We start from the raw sequence: 20,792 nt of genomic DNA, 5'->3' as shown, positions 1-20,792 counted from the left end.
GTTGATTACAGCAGTAACAGCAATTCCTAAGAAATCACTTGTTTCCATACCTAATGAAAAGTTTTTTTTTGTGTTTCACTTCTATAGCGGAGAAGCAGCAAGTAGTTCTCACAGATTATTGCAGCCCAAGAGAGATTTTTCAGCTAAAGTCATCCTGCTGATGCCAGTGGAGCAAGCTACGTCACACTAGCTACAGATCCATCACATTAAACACCAACCTGGCATAGCACAGTCCTATGAGTGACATCTAGTTTATCAGAGCAGGACAGACCAGGCCAAGCACGTCACTGAGCATGATCTATGTTCATGTGGACCTGAGAGTTTTACATACCAGAAAACACTTTTCTTCCAGCTGCTCTTCCTTAACTCATTCCACAAAGTAAATTCTCACCAGTTGCAAATCTGGGCTGTTATGCTTTGTACACCCACTTAGCTACTGAGCACAACTAGCATGGAAGACAGCGATATCAAACCACTCTCTGTTATACGGCTTTTATGCTGCAACATGCAAACATATTGACAGGCAGCACAGACGTATGGACAGCTTCTTTCTGAAGCTTGCTGATTTATTTTACTTCTTATATTACAGCAGTTAGCACCAGGCTGGGATGTTATTAATCAATAAGAAAGTAAGGCAGCCTTCTTCTTTCTGAAAACGAAGTGTGTGCATAACCTCAGTTATTCTGAGCTTCTGAAATTTATGAGTACTTTATCAAAAGTGGCTTTTCTGTTTTTCTATACACCAGTAGGAAAAAATCCTTTTTAAAAGTATATCTCACTTCCTTTTAATTAGCTTCCCTGGCAATAAAATTTCTCATATGGGACTCTTTAGAAAAGATGCTAAAAAATATAAAAAAGGAGGATTACGACCAGCCAGAAGGAAAGGCATCCCCTGTAGGTGGAAGTCAAGATGAAGTTTATTACCAGATTATTACAACTCCTCCCTCTCTGTTCCCTAACTGAGTTCTTATTTGAACTTTTACCTTTTCAAAGATTGAGACGAAGAGGGGTTTTATGCAAGAGCAGATTCTACGTGAAGACAGCTCTGATCATCATCAGGAGTGAATTACTGCCATATAAGGAGCAAAGCGGAAGAGATGGGGTGCAAGAAGCCACCTCCCTTCACTGCAAGGCTTCAGGCTGCAACACATGAACCACCAGTGGTTCCTAAACCACCTAATCAACTCAGGCCAGAGCCAGTAGTTGTACCACCGCTGTTGTCAGACCTACTGTGTAATGCTGAGATTTTTTAAATCAGGACATGTCTTTTTGTTCACATAATCAGATGGCAAAGTACCCCACAATTCCTTCGTGAGAATAAACATGGATCTTGTTAGGTCACTCAAGGCTTCTGATACGACGCTGTACCTGATATCGAATTCCACAATATTTTTCACAGTCACCAATACACCACTGGATTTTACTTCTACACTGCCTGGTGGAATTGTATCACTGCAGAGAAACTGCATTGGTCTTCTTCTTGCTGTTCTTCAGGCTTCTGGGAGGTGGTTTTCGAAAATTTCAACATTAAGGTGATCAGTTCTCACAGAAACTAACTTAGTGTCATGTGCTAGAGTGCCGTAAAAAACCTCACCCTTCGTTTTTAAATGGGATTTTCAACCACTCAGTGCAAGAATATCTTCAAAGTTTCTCCTTGGCTTTTATAGTGGCCGGAGAGAGTTGTGGGACAAAACTGCTTTGAGGTACTTTAATTCACTCTCAAGAGTCTTCTCTCCAATTAATTCAGCTGCGATTTGTTAAAACATTACCTTCAGAAGCAAGACTGACTTTAGGTGTTGCTGTCTTCAGAACCCTGCCCTCACTTCTCACTCTTACTATTCCTCTGTACTGCAGAGCACTGACCTCTGCATCTGGCTGAGAGTATAGCTACACAGAAACGATACTTTGGAACTGACTCAGGGAACTGTTAAAATGTAGTCCTTCTAAAGTCAAGAGGATGTCCCTCGTTGGTTTTACTGCACAGCCTAAAAAAAACTGTCCCACTTCTTTGAAAGGATGATGTGAGCCAGCATTGAGGGAGAAGAAACTCCTGCCAGCAATAGTGCTGAGAACAAAAAGGTACGTGGCGCTGGATCTGTGGATAGAAGTGACCTTTTAGCTTCAAGTGGTTGTTGTGGTTTAACCCTAACCAGCAACTAAGCACCACGCAGCTGCAGTCGCTATGGATGAATGATAAAATAATTAAAACTCGTAGCTTGAGATAAGTAGAGTTTAATAGGACAGAAAAGGAAGAAAATAATAATGAAGGTAATAATAAAAATAGTAGAATATGCAAAAGAAGTGCTGCACAATGCCATTGCCCACCACTCGCCGAGTGACGCTCAGTTAGTTGCTGAGCAACAATCCCCCAAGGCCAACACCCACAATTTTTATAGTATGGAATACTAGCATCTAAAGAAGGCAGGGGACAAATATAATAAAAAATCAATCATTTCTAATGTAAAATTGATAAGCAGAGTCCTGATCTTACTGTATCCTCATTTACATGAAAATAGCTGTTTAGCAACAGATAGATTATCATGGCCAGTAATTACCAACATTGAACAGCTTTGTTTCTGATGTTGCTTTTCAAACTTACAAAATGAAGTTATAAACATAACGAGCCCATCAAAGCTCCGTTAAAGTTATTGTATCTCCCTTTTAGAAGCTATTCCCAACTTCCCAATCCTGCCTGTCTATCACACAACTGTCTGATTCAGAGTACTGATCAGACTCCATCCATCTCAATACAGCTCATTTACATCTTCAACACTGCACCTAAGAGGCCATGAGGGATTCTGTGGGGATGATGTTGACATTACAGTCTTTTAAAGGTCGGGAAAGGCGTAACATTTAGGAAATATCCCCACTTTGTTTAGAAAGACCGGATGAGCCTCAGAGCAAATGGAGAACAGTTACTACCTGGAGCGTACGGCCCTGTGAATAAAGAAGACAGTCTAACCTTTGTTGAAACTTCTGCAATTAAGTTTTGCTTGTTTGGGTCTGCAAAGTCCACAGGTTGCCCTTCAAATTCAATCTTCCCAAGTACCGTCCCCTGTGGAAATATACCAGTAAACAATAAAGTATGGCAAAGGACAAGCTGTGAACACTGGGACAATGGGCTGACAGGCACAGCAATTGAAACAGCTGCTTGGAGGTGGTTTCTTAGCGGCTTATAACCATTTCTATCATCTGCAGAAGTTTATTAGCCTTCCTAGGTATCAAAACTCTGATTACAGTCCTTCATTCGAGGGAGAGGCATTGTCAGCAGTAAAATTGTTAGTAAGCACTCCTGCAAGTTCCCTAGTGACAGTAAAATTGCCAGAGGATGAGAATTCAGACTCCTCAAATAACCGTTGTGTAGATCTGGGAATAATCAACAAAGCGGTTTGAAGGGGTTTTTTTTGCTTTGGAATCCCACTGTGATATCTTCGGCTACCTCCTGTGGCTAGCTGCAACGCAGCACAGCTGGGGTAAGGCAAAGCTACTTAGAAGGCAGGTCAGCACAGCTGTTTTCTGAATAAGCTGTTAAAAAAACCAAACATCCTGTGAGCTCTGCTCTTTATTGCTGTTACCACCTGACCGAAGCTAGAACACTCTTGCCCTCCTAGCAGCATATCCTTCTTCACCTTCTCGTCATTAAAGTTCTCTTTGGAAAAATCGTTGTTTTGGCTTTGCCCCACTCCTGGAATAAGTGGAATTAACCCAGGGTTAAATCTCAGCACGGGGACAGAATGTGCAATATAGAACTTTTCAAGGCTGGAATGGGAAAACAGAGGAAGTCACTGTTTTGTTATAATTTTTAACAGATGAAACTTTCATGATAAAAACATATTAAATTCAGCTCGTCCTGTGGATATCACACTACAATGCACACGAGGACTGCTCATTAGGTTTAGCGACACTTCCGTGAGATACTGCCATGGTTGTCATATCTGAAATATCCTTGCCGTTTTCTTAGGGCAAGAAAGCGCCAGCATCTTGCATTGCCATGTGCACTACTAACGGTAAGTTTTAAAGACAGAGTTTTGCTCTTCAGAGTAGCTGCTGTCATCATGAGCAGTACATTATGCCAAAAGCTACTCCAGGCTTCTTTGCATGCAGTAGAGCTGAAAAGATCAGCATCATCTTCTTGGGAACCACAAAAACTGCTGAGTAGCACCATGCAGTAAATCCCAAAAGCACCAATGACAAAGCCTTTTCTCTCAAACAGAATCCCTGTGTCTTACCTTGCTCCCAGATTTTTTCAGCAAAATAGTGCCCTGCATTTACCAATAGAGTCCAGTTTAACAAGTCACTACTCATTTCTGCATTTATCATAATGAAGACCTGGTCTCACAGCCAATTTATAAACAAACATGGAGTGAATTAATAAGCTTTTTTAACCTGAGAAGACTGGGTGAAAAGGCTACATTGTGACCTATTCCATAAGCCATAAAACAATACCACTCAGAGTCCCAGTGTAATGGGCATTAGTACTCTACACTGCTACCTTACAGGATAAACATTGAAAGTGTAATTACTTTGGATGAAAGGAACACTGATCCATTAAACGGTATGTCTTAAGAAAGTAATCTTATTGCTATTTTCTATTGTATTAAACTGCACTTGTCTGCTGGCTATAAAAGCAAGACAACGCCCTATCTTCCCATAAGAATTCTTTTCTACAATTATTCTTCTATTCAGGCTGCGGCATTCGTATTTTTTCTGTGGAAGGAAAGGAGGTGTGGGCTTGGACTGTAGACTGCAAAAAGATGACGTACAGAAAAGAGCAGGTTCAAATAATCCATTACAAAAGAAGAATCTCCAACATGCATTTACAGTCAGACTGGCTATCATCACTGTTTTTGTCAGTGTGAAATATACCTAAACATTAACCTCCATTCGGTAACATAATCCTGCTCAAGTCCTTCTTAAATTTTCAGCTCTTGGAATAGAGAGAAAAGTAATGTCTGTTACAATTAACAGTCTTCAGCCAAAAAAAAACCAGCCTAATTTAGCAGTGCATCTTAAGTTATTGTAGACATTCCTTTGCCTCTGAGGAGCAGGAGAATTTCCACTGACCAAAGGCAGTGATATCTGTGAAATAATATCCACAATAGCTCACCAAGTTGTTGCGTTCTCTGTCTGTTACTATCTGATGTAGTTGTACAGCATGTAGCTGACACTTATTACCTGTTGTGTGTGACATACTAGACTGATAAAAACTACCTGAGGCCTTTCATTTACAAGAACTTGTGCTGGGTCACTTATGTAGAACAGGAAACCAGATCAGAGCATTGCCTCAGCTGTACAGAAGACATAGAGCCTTTGGATGACTACAGGGATCTGAGTAGCATCTGAGGTCAAGGCAGCCCAGCAGGTTTGCTGCACGGTTAGAGAAAGGGCTCAGCAACACCAAGGTTAATGCAAATGGATCAAGGGAACAGATTATACCTTGCCACGAATTAATTTGGACAGCATTCTGGTATCTATCCCATACAGTGCAGGCACCTGAAGAAAACACAAGAGAAGGATAAGTCAGGGACAAAGCAGCTAAGAGAAAGACAGCAGCCGTATCAGTTTGCTTAGAAGACCATGTCCCTCTTTAAGGAGCGTTGCCTCTTAGCACCAGTATTACCAAAGCTGCCTCAGTTCCAGTTCTTCTCTTCTGCCTATTCCGAATCATAATTGGCTTACTACTTCAAATCTAGTTTCTGCACTAAAAGCACAAAATACAAGCTCATGTGGCAAATATCTCTCTCATTTCTGAGGCCCATTTTGCCTTAGTCATAAGTCAGCGGCAGTCTCCTGACAGATCCTTGACTCCCACGGCTTCAAGACAGTGGGGTTCTGACAGCTAACATCTGTTGAGGTTATGACTGTGGCAACCACTAGGAGCAACACTACAGAAACATTTTACAAGAGAGTAGAATATAATCTAATGTGTATCGTTTTTATGGAAAACCAAACACTCCCATTTAATTAACATTGCTTCTAGACAGATGCTGGAAATATCACTGCGCCCTGAAAAAGAGAAACGGATGAAGAATCAGAGAACGAAAGAACACAGACTAAGCCCAGTACAGAGTGGTGGAGATCTGAGAAGAGCGGTTACCAGCTTCTAGGCAGTAGTTCTTCCCCTTTTCCTTGACTGCTCACCTCTTCTTCCTGCAACCACTCTCCTAGGCTCCTAGCAGCCTGCCAGTGGCTGTACTCGTTGCTGTAATCCAGTACCAGCAAACCGGAAACCTGCAGGGAGAAGAAACATCACTTTACACTGAAAGATCATGCTGTACTTGCCCTGGAACTGCTGAATTTTTACTCTTCATCGGCTGCAAACCAAATCATAGACATGACATGAATCTAGGCAGACATGCTGTGGCTGCTCATATATAGCAAAAAGATTGCCAATTTGACTTCACAAAGGGACTGCAGAGAACAGGTATCTGGCAAAGGAGTAAAGACTTCGTGGTCTGTCATGATTGTACCTGGGCAGTTTTAGATGGGAAAGTCACAGAGTAATGTGGCTTCCTGGTAACCAAAGCCACAAGTTGCATTGAACGGGAAAATACTTCTCGTTACAAAGACAATGGAAAGTTAGGACAAGACAAAATGTTATATTTTGATTAATTTTTTTCATTTAAGAAAGTTTTTCACTTTTAAGTGACATTTCATTTCAAAAGTCAGCTCCATTTTCCAGTGGACTTAGAGAGCTTATAAGGGAGTCATTTCACCTCAGGATGAATAAAGCATTTAAGTGTTTGTGCAATTTTTTTATTTTTCAGTACTGCCACCACTGCACAGACAGAGCCCTGCTCCTAGCCAGTATCCCCGTAACTACATTGTACATACGGCTTCCTGCACTGGTATGTACGGCCTTCTCTACACAACTGTCACCTCCCGTGTTTGTAGTAGTACAGGCATACAGAGAAGAGTCTCAGCATACAGGAATTTCTCATTCCTACTGGCATTTGATCTCCCTGTGGCAACCAGTCCTGAGCAAATATAGACAGTTATGAGGCAGAAAGGCAATGTGGGAAAAAAACACCCAGGACAGCGCTTCATAAAAACTTCAGCATCTCTGTCACTGAAGGGAAATACACCACTTTCAGAAAAGCACATACCCTGGTACAGAAAGCAAGATGGATTATCCTTCACCACCGCTCCTCCAAAGGAGATTATCCAGAAGAAGAAAAGAAAGGCTGAGCATCATTCATTCCTTAGGGGGTTCCAGTAAACTCCCGCACACACACGTCTAGGCTGCTAGCATCACTCTTTGATGAAGTCTGCATCTGCTGCTGTTACCTTGATACCATCAGACTCCAGAAACCTCCTGAGGCCTACTTCGTCCAAAGCAGCCATATCAGGCACTCCACCATTCCCAACTAAGGGGTTCGCCAGTGTAAGAATCTGTCCTTTGTAGCTGGGATCTGTCAAGGTTTCAGTGTATCTAGATAAAGAAGCAATAGAAGAAAAGTACGTTGGTCTGGAGTTCAAAGGAAACCAAAAGAGCCAGTGAAAACAAGACAGGTTTGAATTCCCATATGACAAATCAACAGAATTGATATTAACGTGAAAGCATTCTCAGTATAAAAGTAAACACATCCGTGAATTTGCCCTGACAGTGCATTTATGATTAAACATTTGACACTGAGAACACGGAAAGGATTGGGCTTCTCATGATTGATTTAAGAGAAGAGAAGCACAGGAGCTATTAACTAACTGACACTCCTTGTAATTTAACATAAAAAGTAAAAAAAGTAGAAAGTGATCACAGAACTGCAATCAGTGCATGCACAGCCAATATCTTGGGCTTGGTCATTCCCTGAGCCCACCATGTGGGCAGTACTTTGCCGTTGCTGTGTCCTTCCTTCCTTGTTAGAACTTGTTCGTGTGTGGCAATAGAAAGCTCAAACTGAAAAGCCAACAGGCAAAAGAGCTGTTTCCCCACACTTGATCCCTTCCTCTGTCTGGAGCTTGCAGGTCTTGAGATACTCAAGGAAGTAACTGCTCTTTCTGTGGGGGAGCACATCATAGAGAAATCTATGCTTTTTTTGGTCTGGGGATCAGGGAAGCAGCTGTGAATCATAAGGATGATTCCTCACTACTGCTCTGGACTCTCCTACCTGCTCTGTCAACAAAATCGGCCACAGTAACAGATCTGCAGCTTCTCCCAGCAGAGGCCTTGCCTCTCTTCTAGGCAATCTCCAGGTTCTCAGCCACAGAATCTCATACATTTCTCCTGACGAGACTACTAAGTGCTTGGAAGTTGGTTTGTGTCTTTCTCAAAAGAAGGCAAGTTGAAGGCAATGCTTTGAGATTCAGCAGTACACCTTGGTCACAAGGTCCCCAAAGCATGTCCTTATATCTTTAGTCCAGGCAGAAGCCCAAGGAACGGCAACTTTGTTCAAGCACCTGCCTGAATACCTTTCTCAGCAAGGACAGATCTAAAAGCGTAGTGGAACATTATTCTGCAGTGGAGGATCAAACCTAGGATTTTTGCAAAGCATGAGCTCTGGATCAGTCTCATTTTCCACCCAAAAGAGGGACACAGGGTAACCATGATTTGCATACCCATGTTCCTATTTTTTTTTAGCTTCACATTAACACACAGTCCTTCACTTTGTCTTTCATGGTGTAGCATACTGTTGCAGCAATCCATTAAACAACTGCTGTCTTTCAACCCAAAAGCAGCTGTAATTTAGCAACAGATGAAGTAATCCACAAAAATATTTAGCCAAATGGGTAAAGATACTTCAGAATGAATTTGCCCTATACAAAATATAATTTATTATTGTCAGTAGTGTTTAAAGAATACAGACTTGTCAACTTCAGCCAGTCACAAGAGATATCTTTATGGAACACTGGACTTACTGCCGGAAGATTAATTGTCAAACATACGAATCTAGTCACAAAACACAGAATGTTTGGAGGCAGATATAGACAATGCAGCACACCAGCCAGCTCTGAGAAATTACATGTCAAATAAACAATGACCATGAAATATTTTCAGGTCTCTTGCTGTTCACATCTATACTTCCTGCTGCAGGTAAACAGCTACACAAAGTGCAGTATGATCACAGAACTTAAGTGCATGGCATGTGCAAGTTTGGCATCTTTCTCTCGCTCTTCTGTGTTAATTGGTTATGCTTCCAAAAGGCTATTGGTTAGTGTCAAAGCTAACGTAATTAACCTTTGCATATTGTTTGTAATCAGCAAAAAAGTGACAGAGAACCATTGGGTTTGGGTGAGGTACGAAGGCACAGCTTGCGCTAAGACATAACGCCCTTTAAGTAGGCAGAATGCATTGTGAAGCCCAGAGGACCAGATGGCAACAAAATCTCCAGAGATGCTGCAAGGTCTAATCCTTGCTGTGCCTGCCCAGAGACTTGCATGATCTCAGCAAATTCCTCTCAATCAATTCTCTCGCTAGAATATAATGGGAAACACACAAAGACTTATTGGAGGCGAATGCATTTATTGAGCTGTTTCAAACATGGACCATTTTATGGGTTGTAATTCTGCTTTCTTAATTTGAAGTATCTCTTCCTTTTTCTTCCTATAGATGATCAGATGTCTGCAATGCTAGGTTGTTGGGGTTTTTAACCAAATGTTTCTGAAAAGTTCATTCTCTTGCTTTCCTAATGAAAATTCAGCATTCCACCACAAACAGTACTCTCTGCCCTCTATGACAACATTTCAGCCAGCTTTAGAGTCTTCAACCCTGAAAGCTGTATGCACATAAAGTGCTTTGCCTCCCAGTTCTATGACAGAAATCAGAAAGCGGGAATTCAGATGAGGAGACATGGTGCAGAGCAGTATATTAATCATCTCAGTACAAAGCTCATGCTGATCCCACTCAGCAGCTAGAAAGAGCCACTTTACAGAAAGGAGTGGTCTGAGGCTTAACGGTAGCCATGGCAAAATCATCCCCAAAATAGCCTCTTGCTCCCTATGCTGAGAAATTGCTATGTGCCCAGACTGTCTGTAAAGGCCCCACCCCTGGGCACCTCCCTCAAGCAGGCACTTAACCTCTTACTGTGGCAACGAAAAGACGTAGCTGTGTTCCTCTGGGAAAGTAAGGTCTTGATCTTTGCTCAGGAGCACTACGCAGCACTACAGGGTTTCTTTCACTGGATAGCAACCTCTGCACTGGTAGCAAATGTGTCGCTTTTACGATATGCAACAATGCTGTCAACTCTTATCTTCCTCGTCTCCAGATCAAGCAAGATCATGTTCCTGGAGAGTGCTCTGAAGATACAACCTTACATTTTAAATGTTCCCTCATGCTTCCCAGCACAGAAGAGATCTCTCTTTCACAGGAGTCGTCTTCCAATCACTAGAAAAATGAGCAAACATAGGTTCCGCTGCCACAGTAGCATGTGGAGAGGAAATTAATTTGTCAGGTCCTCCTTGACTTTTTGTGATGTGACAAGGGTTATTGCCTCTAGTCTATCACCGAGAAGAGAACTCTGGTGCCCTCCATCATTCTGATCTGTATTAAACAGTTGCTTGTTGGCAGGTATATTAACACAGGCAGTAATTAGTGCTGTCAAAATACTTAAATAATGGCTTCCTAATGTAAAACTTTGCAAACAGATTCCCCTCCACAGCAATTTACGACTCTCACTTGTGAGATAATTTAAAAACTCGTCCTGCAAATACTGGTTTGTCCAAAGCAGAGCAGAATTTGGGGAATGAAAGGCAGCCGGGCAAAGACAGCTATTAAAGACTGCAGAAAAAGATCAAGAGCAACAAGCTCGAAGCTGTTTTACATCCCCAGTGACATGTCCCTTTTCTAATCAAAAGCCTCATTCCTCCGGGCAGATGTCCTCTTCCCACTTCAGCAGAAGTGCTGGCAGCATTTGGCTGCCATACTAAGCAGCCACTGGCTTCTACTACACAAACGGTCAGAGTCAAGCTAGCTTAGGCATGAATCTGATCCTTCCTTTTAGCTGAAAAGGGCACAGACTTTAAATGCATCCTTAACCGTGTATGGGCCAACAGATATCATAAGGGATGGATTATAGATGTGACCAACTTGAGAACCTCGGGATTTAAAAATTGCAGGGGCTTCAAACCTCCACACTACATGCTTGGGTCAGAATTTTACAACCTAGCAAAATTAGCCTTGGCATTTTACCAAGGTCCTAGAAAAGTGTTGGTGTTTATATCTCATTTGCTTTTGCCTTACCCAGAAAGACCAGTGTTGAATACGATTTCCCCTGCTATGGAGGATGGAGAGCCGAAAGAATAGCCCTTCATCTTCGTCCCATCTTCCAGCACCAAGTTCGCTGTCTGCGCCTAGAGAAAGGCACATGAAGACAATCAAATACAGGTAACACCTATCTTTCAGGCCTCATGTTTTAACATTATTGCTGCCCCGTTCCGTTCCCAGCTGCCAAGACACTGTCTCTTTTACTAGTCCTCTGCTGCTTTTTTCTTTCTAATACTTAGGAAACTTGGTCTTAATGACGGCAAAGCAATGGCAAACCACAACGTATGTGTTGCTCTTACTGTGGGATCACGCTTCTATACAACTTTTATTAATTTCTTCCACCCATTATATATTGCAATTAACCAATATAATAAGTCTACAGGGAAACGATTATCTCTCTTCAATGTTTGCTCAAGACATCCTGCTGAGTATGCTGCTCTCTCATCCAGCTGTGACCTTTATAGGTGCTTAACTTTCTTTGTAACCGTACATCTGAGCTGCTAAAAATAAGTGTATGATTAGTTGGCCAGGTGTCAGATAGCAAAATTGAACATACCACTCCACTCCACTGTAGGACGCAATAAGAGCGGAACAGGTGTATCAGACTCATCGACTCAGTTAACTGAGGGATAAGCATAAATAGTCCTGGAAGCAGTACATATGGAACAAGCAGCCTAGAGGAAAACTTCCCATAAACCACAACTCTTTCAGACATTGTTTAGCAGAACTGAGTCCCACACTAACTGTGGGATCCCTTGCAGGCTTGATCATTATTTTACAGCTGAGGAAAATGGCACACAGACAGTGACTTTTAGGAAAGTCGTTAAGAGATTCAGTGGCACAGCTGGCTCTTTGCAAATACCAGACTAAACAGACCTCTCTGCCTCATTTGGAAACTAAACATTTCTTACCCTGTCCAGGAATTGGATGGGAAACCGCCTGGGAACTCCAGCTTCCAGCAAAAAAATGAGTATATACACAACAAAAATGACAGATTCCTTCAGACTGCAGGATCAATGATGACATGCAGGGGAAGAGAGTAAGCAAAGCTGGAAATAGATTTGCCAATGAATTTCCGGGCTAAAAGATTTGGACGATGAACGTTTTGCGTCCTGAGAAACTTCCACATCTGGAATGCAAGTGCAGTTGCCTCCTGGGCACAGAGCTGCAATCACAGAGTGACTACCAGTGCAAAAACCTCAGGAGATGTGTGAGCGTGTCCAACAGAGCAGCTCTCACCAATATGATTAACGTCATATTGGGTTTTTTAAACAGAACAAATCTCTTACAGGGATTTTTTTAAAAAAGCGTCAAGCTAACTTTGCTGCAGAAAGAAGCAGGAGAACTACTTTCCATTAGCCGTAAATCAGATGAACAATCACAGCAAAGAGAAATTTCATTCCCTGCATTGAATATTTTGTAACTATCATGGCAAACATTCATCTAGAGCTCGTCTGCAGTTACAAATACTGCACAGATCAATTACTAATGTACTGCAAAATACACTAAAAAATCAAACTGCACTGCCTAGTAATTGAATTCTGTGCTTCTGGGATGGTTTTAGCGTTGCAGTTTTTCCTCATTGTGAAACATCCTGTCACTCTCAAAAGCTTTAGCCATCATTTTCTGAACCTTTCCACGACAAAAAGCCCTCCCCAGTTATATATGTAGTTTTTTGTGGCTAAATACCCTAGATTTAGCCCAAGTAAAAAATTACAGTTTGGTCAGTTCCTTGACCCTCTCATTACATAAAGCTGCCACACACTCGAAGCATTACAAAGTACATAGGTTGTCTGCGTGCCTTAGATTGGCATTGGGCAGGACCTCTGCCCTTTCTGAAGCCTGCTGAAATTCCAGCCTACACTGCCGACATGGGAGACTGCCTGTAGGAACCAGTTTCTTGTAGCATTGGTTTCAAGAGATGGATCCCTTCCCCAGCACGCCACATATTTGAGTTCACCCAAGTCAACCGCTTGCTGGTACATTTTTTAGCAATATCTCTTGAATGGCAGTCCCAACTGCAAACATAGCCTGGGAGAATCCTTCAGGTAGCAAAATTCACAATGGCGGAATGACCAGAAAAGTTAGCATCTAAGACCTCAGGGCCAAAATCCAGAGCAATCAACTGTTGACCTTTAAAGCCTCACAATAGTACTCAACAATAATCTGCATGTCTTTCCTCCCGCCACAGACTACCTGCCTTTCTACTTAGCAGGTCACCACAGAAATAATTTCTGTTTAACAGCAGCCCACACTGTACTATTGCAGCGCTACCCAGTTTTCAAATAATGCAGAAGAATGTCCCAGAGCACCCATAACCTGCCTGCAAGTTCAGCTATAAGAAGGGATAGATGTTCAAATGTTTCCTTCCGTTACTTGATTTATTATTCCTAATTAAGTGGTTGGTTTGTTTGTTGAAAACTGTTAGAAGCAATTATTCTTGCTTACATTTCCAGCAGAGATGTTACCATATCCCTAAGCTGCCACCTTACCTTGTCTTTCCAGTTTTGTTTTTAATGTGAAAAATGATTTACAGGATACAGAGAAGGCCAGTTGCCTCAATCAAGGATCAGTTGGGAGAGATTTTCACTATCAAATAACAACAAGCAAGACACCAGAGCTTCAGTGAAGTCCTTCTGTCTCCACCCTTCTCAGAAGAATTCCCATGTATACTCGGATAAATCTGTGTTATAGTCTTAATTGAAAAGTTTCTTCCACACACCTCCCCCAATGTGACACGCACCATTTGCAATCTGTTTCTCTTTCCTGCATGCCAGTATCTTTACTTTTAGCAGAGCTCCCTGTGCTCCAGAGAGGCTTCAGGGCTCTTGAAGAGCTTTGAGGATGGAGGTGGCTAATAGAAAGGCCATGCTGTTGCTGCAGCATTGCTAGATTTTGTGTAAATTGCAGAGGTGCCACTTCACACATGAAGTAAAGCAGTTAAAAAATACACAAACAGTAAGAATGTAAAAACCCAGATTAATTTAGTTCCAGTTAGTTTCCTGCTGTAGCAACCTTCCCATCTACAGGACGGATGATAAAGATCAGCAAAAAACTCAAAAGACTTGCAGTATAATTTGTTTTTATCCTGGTTTCAAATGGAATAGACTTAATTTTCTTTCTAGTAGCTGTATAGAGTTACATTTTGGATTTAGTATGCGAATAATGTTGGTAACAAACTGATGTTTTCAGCGCTTGTTAAGTAGCGTTTAGCCTAAAAGTCAAGGATTTGTCAGCTTCTCATGCTCAGCCAGTGAGAAGGCTGGAGGGGCAAAGGAAGTTTGGAGCGGACACAGGCAGGACAGTTGACCCAAAGAGGTATTCCATACCATGTGGTGTCACGCATAGTCCTTAAACTGGGCGAATTGTTTCTCAAGAACTAACTGGGCGTTGGTCGGCGAGAAGTGAGCAATTGCATTGTGCATTACTTGTTTTGTATATTTCAATCCTTTTATTAATATTGTAATTTTATTGTTGTTATTGTGATCTTTAGTATTTTCTTCGTTTCTGTTTTAGCAAACTGTAATTATCTCAACGCACACGTTTTACTTTATTCCCCAGATGATTTCCCCATCAAACTGGGTGGAAAGAAGTGAGCAAGCTGCTTCATGGTGCTTTGTTGCTGGCTGGGGTTAAACCAAAGCAGTTTTTAAAGCATATCTGCTATAAACCCCTCTATTGGAAAACAAAGGGGTAATTTTTCCTGTTGCTTACTTGCCTCACAGAATAATCATTAAGGAAGTCAATTTTTTTTCCCCTCCAAAGAAATCCCTCAGTGATAAACTCAGGCCAAGCTAAACCCTTAAAGCTGGGCTGCTGCAGGACTATGAGTATGCAGAGTGCAAAAGTCAGCACTGGCACTGATGCAGCTGGGAATCAGTTTCAGTGCAGGCCAGCTTATTTCCCTCCAGTAAGAAGATGACAAAAGACAGGCCATGAGTCCATGCAGCCTCTGACACATTTCTTGGCACACGTATATGGCTGGCTGTGTTAACAGCCAACATATCAGAAGTGCAAAAAAGAAGGAATTTTTCCCTTTGATAGAAAAATGTCTCTCCTCTGAGTACTAGGCCATCACAGGCTGGAAATCTATCTGGACAGTGCTAACAGTCAAGACTTCTTTTGCCAGCCCTTTTTTAAACATAATTTCATTTTATTTTAGCACATTTGATTCTGGCTAAGATTATGAGAAGAAAGAGTAAGAAAAATGAATCAGAAGTCTGGTCAGTGTCTTTAGATACAACAAAGAAGATATTCAGACTTAGGCTAACTTTAGGGAGAAGCTTTATATTAGTTCCTTTACCATTCAAGCCGAAGGGAAAGCAAAGGCAGAAATGCAATATAGGTACCGTGGTAGAAAAGTCATGGCTCCCTGAACTCTTCTTAAGCTGGTTCACAACAATGTCACAAGTACTTGTTCATGACAAAAATCAAAGGGGGGGGTCAACCAAGACAGGTAAGGCAGCTAGTAGAAGTCACTGAGCACCCAAGTAAATGAGCAACCCTTCTGTCCCCACAGTAACAGCTCACTAAGTTCCCCTTCTCTGAGGGATCAGGCCTCTTTCTGCATCCTCTTCAATTTCACCTCCAAAGGGAGAGGAGTGTAGTATCTGTTGTCTGATATTTCACCCATCTCTACTCAAAATATGATTGAAGAGCCTTTTTACAGTAATCTAAAGTAGTTTATAAAGCCAGTGCTCAAAAATTTTCCCCCTTTCCCTCTCATTAGTAACTATATTTTTAGCTTGTTCCTTTTATATCTCTCCCAATCCTCTCCTTACTGAACCAGCTATACTGTTACAAGTCACCTATTTACTGCTTTTATTACTCTTTAAATTCCCATTTAACCACACTGGCACTCAGATGAGCATTAAATGACATGAGCTTTGAGCTGCAATCTCTCTGCCCATTCCTGAATTATAAAGAAATTTACCCTGGAACCAATGATGCTAAGCACCCCTACAGTGAGTCCATAGGGGTCTGTGATCTGCTCTCTGTGCCCCTGTTTAGCTCATGGAAGTTCCATCTCTTCCTTAGAACTGAAGGATGGGATGCAGTAGGAAAATACGGACCTGTGAGTCCCCACATCTCAGACTAGTCACCTATACAGTGCTGTTACCCCATATAGGTTGAGCTTAGCTGGACAGAAAAGATGCTTGGGAGAAGAGTTATTAGGCACTCTGCTAAAACTACCACCTCTCCCTTATTCTGTCTAACACTTTACTTACCTAGAAAGGAAACATAGGTTAGAAACATGCTTTTATTGTATTTTTTGTTGTGCTCCCTAAATTAGCCCTCTGAGAGAAAGCAATAAACGGCAACTAAAAGCTCATTTAAGCCTGTGATAATGGGAGAATGGGATCACTACCTATACTGCCATTAGCCCACACACCTTAATTACTCTGCATTTCACTCTCTTTCTCCAAATTTCTTATAAATATCTATTACCTCTAATGATGGTTGCAACACCAAACCCAGCCATAAGTCACTAATCTCAGAACTACAGTTAACTTCCATACTTTGATGCAAAGGTACGGAAAAGGTTGGCTTTTAAGGACCAGTTTTTCCCTCAGGCCTACTGCTTGCATAAATATATTAGAGAGTCTCTTCTGCTTCTATATGTCACATGGAAAAAGTGTATAAGCCTGTCACTCTTAAAGCAAAAGCCCCAGGCCAGGAAAGAGTCAAGTTTTTGTTCTCCACATTCTGAACTCAAACAGAAGCACATGGTCATTGGCAAAGGTGGCATTAAAAATCTGAGCTGAGATGTGAAGAGCCACAGGCTCCTAGACTACCCTAGATGTCAGCCTTGTTGGGTGATGCCAACTCTCAATGAGTTCAAGCATCCGCTCTGGCAGCACAAACTCCTGTAGTTATTGAACATAAATAATCACGTCTAATAAAGAAAAAAGTTTCCCCACAGTGTACGCGAAGGCAGAAGATGTCACATAATGCATACCAGAACAAGACTTCTGGGTCTGACTGGCTAGCCTCACACCTTGTAGTGAGCCAGCTAGTCACAGTGTAGGTACAAATGCTCCACTGGACTCAGCACTTCAGATGCAGAGTAGGTCTTGGCTGCCCTGCAATAGATCCTGTCATACACCTTGAAACAGAAAGCGGGCCCAATTTATTCTGAGCCACCTGGGGTGTATTTGCAGTTGCTGGGACTGAGGTTAAAATACGTCCCAAGGGTTTCACTTGGCATTGCTTTCTTAACAGGTATTCATTCTCCTTGCCTTCAGCATTGGCTTTAAGCAATCACTCTTTAGCTCTACAAGCACAGAATTAGGTCCATGTTACAACAGCTTGTACTGTAACTCTACCAGAGTTTTCCATGAGCATGAAACGTCTTAACTGGCTGCCTCAGCATTATGAAATATGACCTTGTATGTCTGTCACTACGCAGTCCTTGAAGGAGTGACAAAACATGTGCCTAACACCATCAATCTGTCATTTAAGATGCCAAATCCAGACTTCACATGCTAATCCATCAGTAAAAGAATGCATCAGATCCAAACTACTGCAGGTGCCTACCAGAATTCTCCTGGACTATATAAAGATTGTCATCAAAAGCTGCACTAGCAATGCTAACCATGGGCTACAAAAGCCTTAAAACTGAAAGATGCCTTTTACTACAGCAGACTTAACAACCACAGAGTAAAGCATCTTTGAATTCATTTCTCTGTGCATCATAAGGTGTCAACTGCTGTATTCTACAGAACTTGGCAGAAATAATTGAACCAGATCAAAAAAAGCAAGAAACGTACCAGAGGCAGTAGAGCCAAGCAAGGATGGCATTCCAACAAAACTCTTCAGTCCTGTTGGCGTGACAGTTTCTAAAACCCTAGTGAGTATACCTGTACGGACACCTGTTGTACAATAAATAGGATCAGTATACTGATATAGGCCATAACCAGCCATAAATCAAGCAGCCAAGTATGAAACTTGGGGTCCTATCCCCTAGACACTGCGACATTTGTGAATAGCTTATCTTAGTGCATTCAGATCTTCCACTCATCCAGCAATACTGGAAGTAAAATTGTCTCCATTTTTCTCCTATACCATTTCACTTTGAAGTGCAAAGCCCAAAGAGAAGAGATTGTTCAAACTGTGTCACAGTTATATTTGTCACACAAAGAGACACTTTCTAGCCCACTGCTAAGATTTCAAAATGGAAGAATAGAAGTTGACTTCTGCCCTGGAAGATGTGAGAGATTGCACTGCCTTACCTGACTGCTCTGACATGGTTTTATTACCTGGTCAGTATCAAAGCAATATAACTTCACCAGACTGAGGAACCACCAAGGAACTTGTTCCTCATGTCAGAGCCCTACTTCCTCTTCAAATGATGCAGCTGCAGAAACTGGTAACTATGATGGCTTTCTAATTCACTCCTGCTATCGTCACAAGGAGGAATAATTTCCTGCTAAGCCTGATCTGATCAATCTGCTGGGAGGAAGATTACTGTGCTGTGTAATAAGACACAGTTTGCGCCTGCTGTGCACTCTCAGGATGGGGAAGAGGGGTGCATTAGCAAGAACACGAGTCACAACTTAGGCTCTGTTTTTAAGTGTAGGTGAGACAAAGCTACCTCCTTCCTCATCCACTTTTCCTCTGCAGCCAATTTTTGCTTTAAAAGTAACGTGTCTGTTGCCAGGAGATCAGAGAGCTCCTGAAAAAATCAGCGGCTGCGGGAGAGGTAAAAGAAACACTAGTCCTCAGTGGATAGATACTGCTCAGCCCTCTAGACCATGACAGGCAAGGTGGCATCCACTGGGTACGTGCAGCCCAAGTCTCTTAAGAGCTCTTCCCCACCACTTGCTGAAACATTACTCCTCTGATTGCTAATTCTATTACATTGTTGATTCAACAGGATACATGTGACAAGAGCGCCTTCTCAATGCAAAGTGCATGACAGCAAAACACTGCCAGGGCTACAAAATTCGCACAGGAAGTCCCATTTCACCACTGTGCTCTGCTACACTTGCCGGAGTTACACTAGCAAAGCTGGTCAAATGCAACTCTTGTAACAAAGTTGGGGAACGTGAACTAAGGGTTTCCAGTCACAGTAAATCAAGAGGTGGTACACTGATGCATTCAGAGTTGTTGACCTTTCTGATTAATCTCAGACCTATCATGGGTTCCAATACATTGATAAATGGATCCTTTGTGGATCCAATAAGATTAATCACATGCTTCAGGTGAGCTGATTCAATGATCACATGGACTGAAAGATCTGCTCTGTTAGCTATCAGTCCTACAGAAGGGTGCGGTGTTTCCAAAGAAAATACAGAGTAATAATTAACTGAAATCCTGGACTTCCCCCTTTTGCTGCAATTTACCGTATAATTTCCATTCCAGACTACAGAAAAAGTGTGTTTGCTTTGCTAATTAACAAAACCATGTAGCCAAGCAACGCCCTTGCTTAGAGTTCAGACAAATTTCCTTTAGTTCAATTTTAGGTGTCTAGGTAAGCCCTGTTATCTGCAGCAAGCTATTTCTCAGCATGCCAAACACAGCTGTTAAACCACAGTAGCTCAGTTACTGTTACCTTAATGCTCATCAACCTGGTACCAGTCCTTGAAAAACTCCGGTGATCAGCAAACACACTGCAAAACTGCGATCTGCCTTTTAAAGTCTTCACCACTTTGCAAGCTGTCAAAATTCTTGTCATCTTGAAAGGCAACTAGAGTTTAAAGAAAACAAGACCAAAAAAACCTGCTTGTATGTATTTCTTCAAAATTTGGTGCAGACAATATAGTCTTGCAGATCACCGGGGAAGAGAACAGAGACACAGCAGGTGTGCTGTACTGACTGTACAGTGCTGCCCTACACCTTCCCATTTATTTTGCCATGAAAAGTCTCTAGTGCAGCCCCACCTCCTCCTACCCCCTCCTCGGAGGGGTGCTTGCTTAGAAACACTTGCAATACTTTTCTTCAGTTTGGTCTCTGACCACTGTTGCATCACAGCCCAGACACTACCTCTGCCTGCTGGAAGAGATCAAAACCTCCTAGACAAATCACACCCAAAGCGATAAAAGCAGTCATCACGCTCTGAAACAAACACTACATTTCAGTAAGAGACAAGGAACAGCACCCACTTGTTCTCCTAACAGCACATGGACTGGGCAAATTGGCAGGATCAATAGTGTGCTTTTGACTGATCTCCAACATCTGATCTGGGTCCAGATTTTTTTAGGTAGTGGGACTGCTACAAGGATACTTGTACCAAAAGAAATAAATCAGGAAAACCATATTCTGTGGAAAGTCGTAGTCTTTTTATTCTGTGTTTGCACAGCATTCAGTCACCGGAAGCCCTTGCACACCTCCCCATGTGCTGCCTCTCCCTAAATAAATGAAAAAGAGATCACCATGAAAAATAAATGGCTGCAAGAGAAAAAAAAAACTTTTGGTAAAATTTCAATGGACAACAGCTGAAATAACATGAAATGTTCTATATGCTCTCTCCTAACTGACTACAGACCTTTGTCACTGTCACGTATTTCCTGTAACCCTATAGTCTTCGAAAGAATTATGTTCCTCATTAGCCAGACATGAAAATGCCTAATGAAGACAAAAGCTGTGGCAG

At 41.9% G+C, this 20,792-nt stretch overlaps 1 protein-coding gene across 1 annotated transcript in view; it reads right to left on the bottom strand.

The window, feature by feature from the left end:
* Positions 1-19,996, bottom strand: part of CPS1 (carbamoyl-phosphate synthase 1) — a 98,386-nt gene extending 78,390 nt beyond the window's left edge. The window contains exons 1-6 of the mRNA XM_069782033.1: positions 19,755-19,996; positions 11,177-11,286; positions 7,288-7,432; positions 6,142-6,231; positions 5,437-5,493; positions 2,963-3,055 (exon numbers count right to left, since the gene is read on the bottom strand). Of these exons, the coding sequence (XP_069638134.1) occupies positions 2,963-3,055; positions 5,437-5,493; positions 6,142-6,231; positions 7,288-7,432; positions 11,177-11,286; positions 19,755-19,877 (618 nt within the window). The 5' untranslated portion in view covers positions 19,878-19,996. The remainder of the gene's footprint in view (positions 1-2,962; positions 3,056-5,436; positions 5,494-6,141; positions 6,232-7,287; positions 7,433-11,176; positions 11,287-19,754) is intronic.
* Between the last annotated feature and the right edge of the window lie 796 nt (positions 19,997-20,792).

The sequence above is a fragment of the Haliaeetus albicilla genome, chromosome 4 (genome assembly GCF_947461875.1).
Source record: "Haliaeetus albicilla chromosome 4, bHalAlb1.1, whole genome shotgun sequence".
NCBI classification, from domain to species: domain Eukaryota; kingdom Metazoa; phylum Chordata; class Aves; order Accipitriformes; family Accipitridae; genus Haliaeetus; species Haliaeetus albicilla.
Note: the sequence above shows the minus strand (reverse complement) of the source record. Positions and strands in the feature narration are given on the sequence as shown.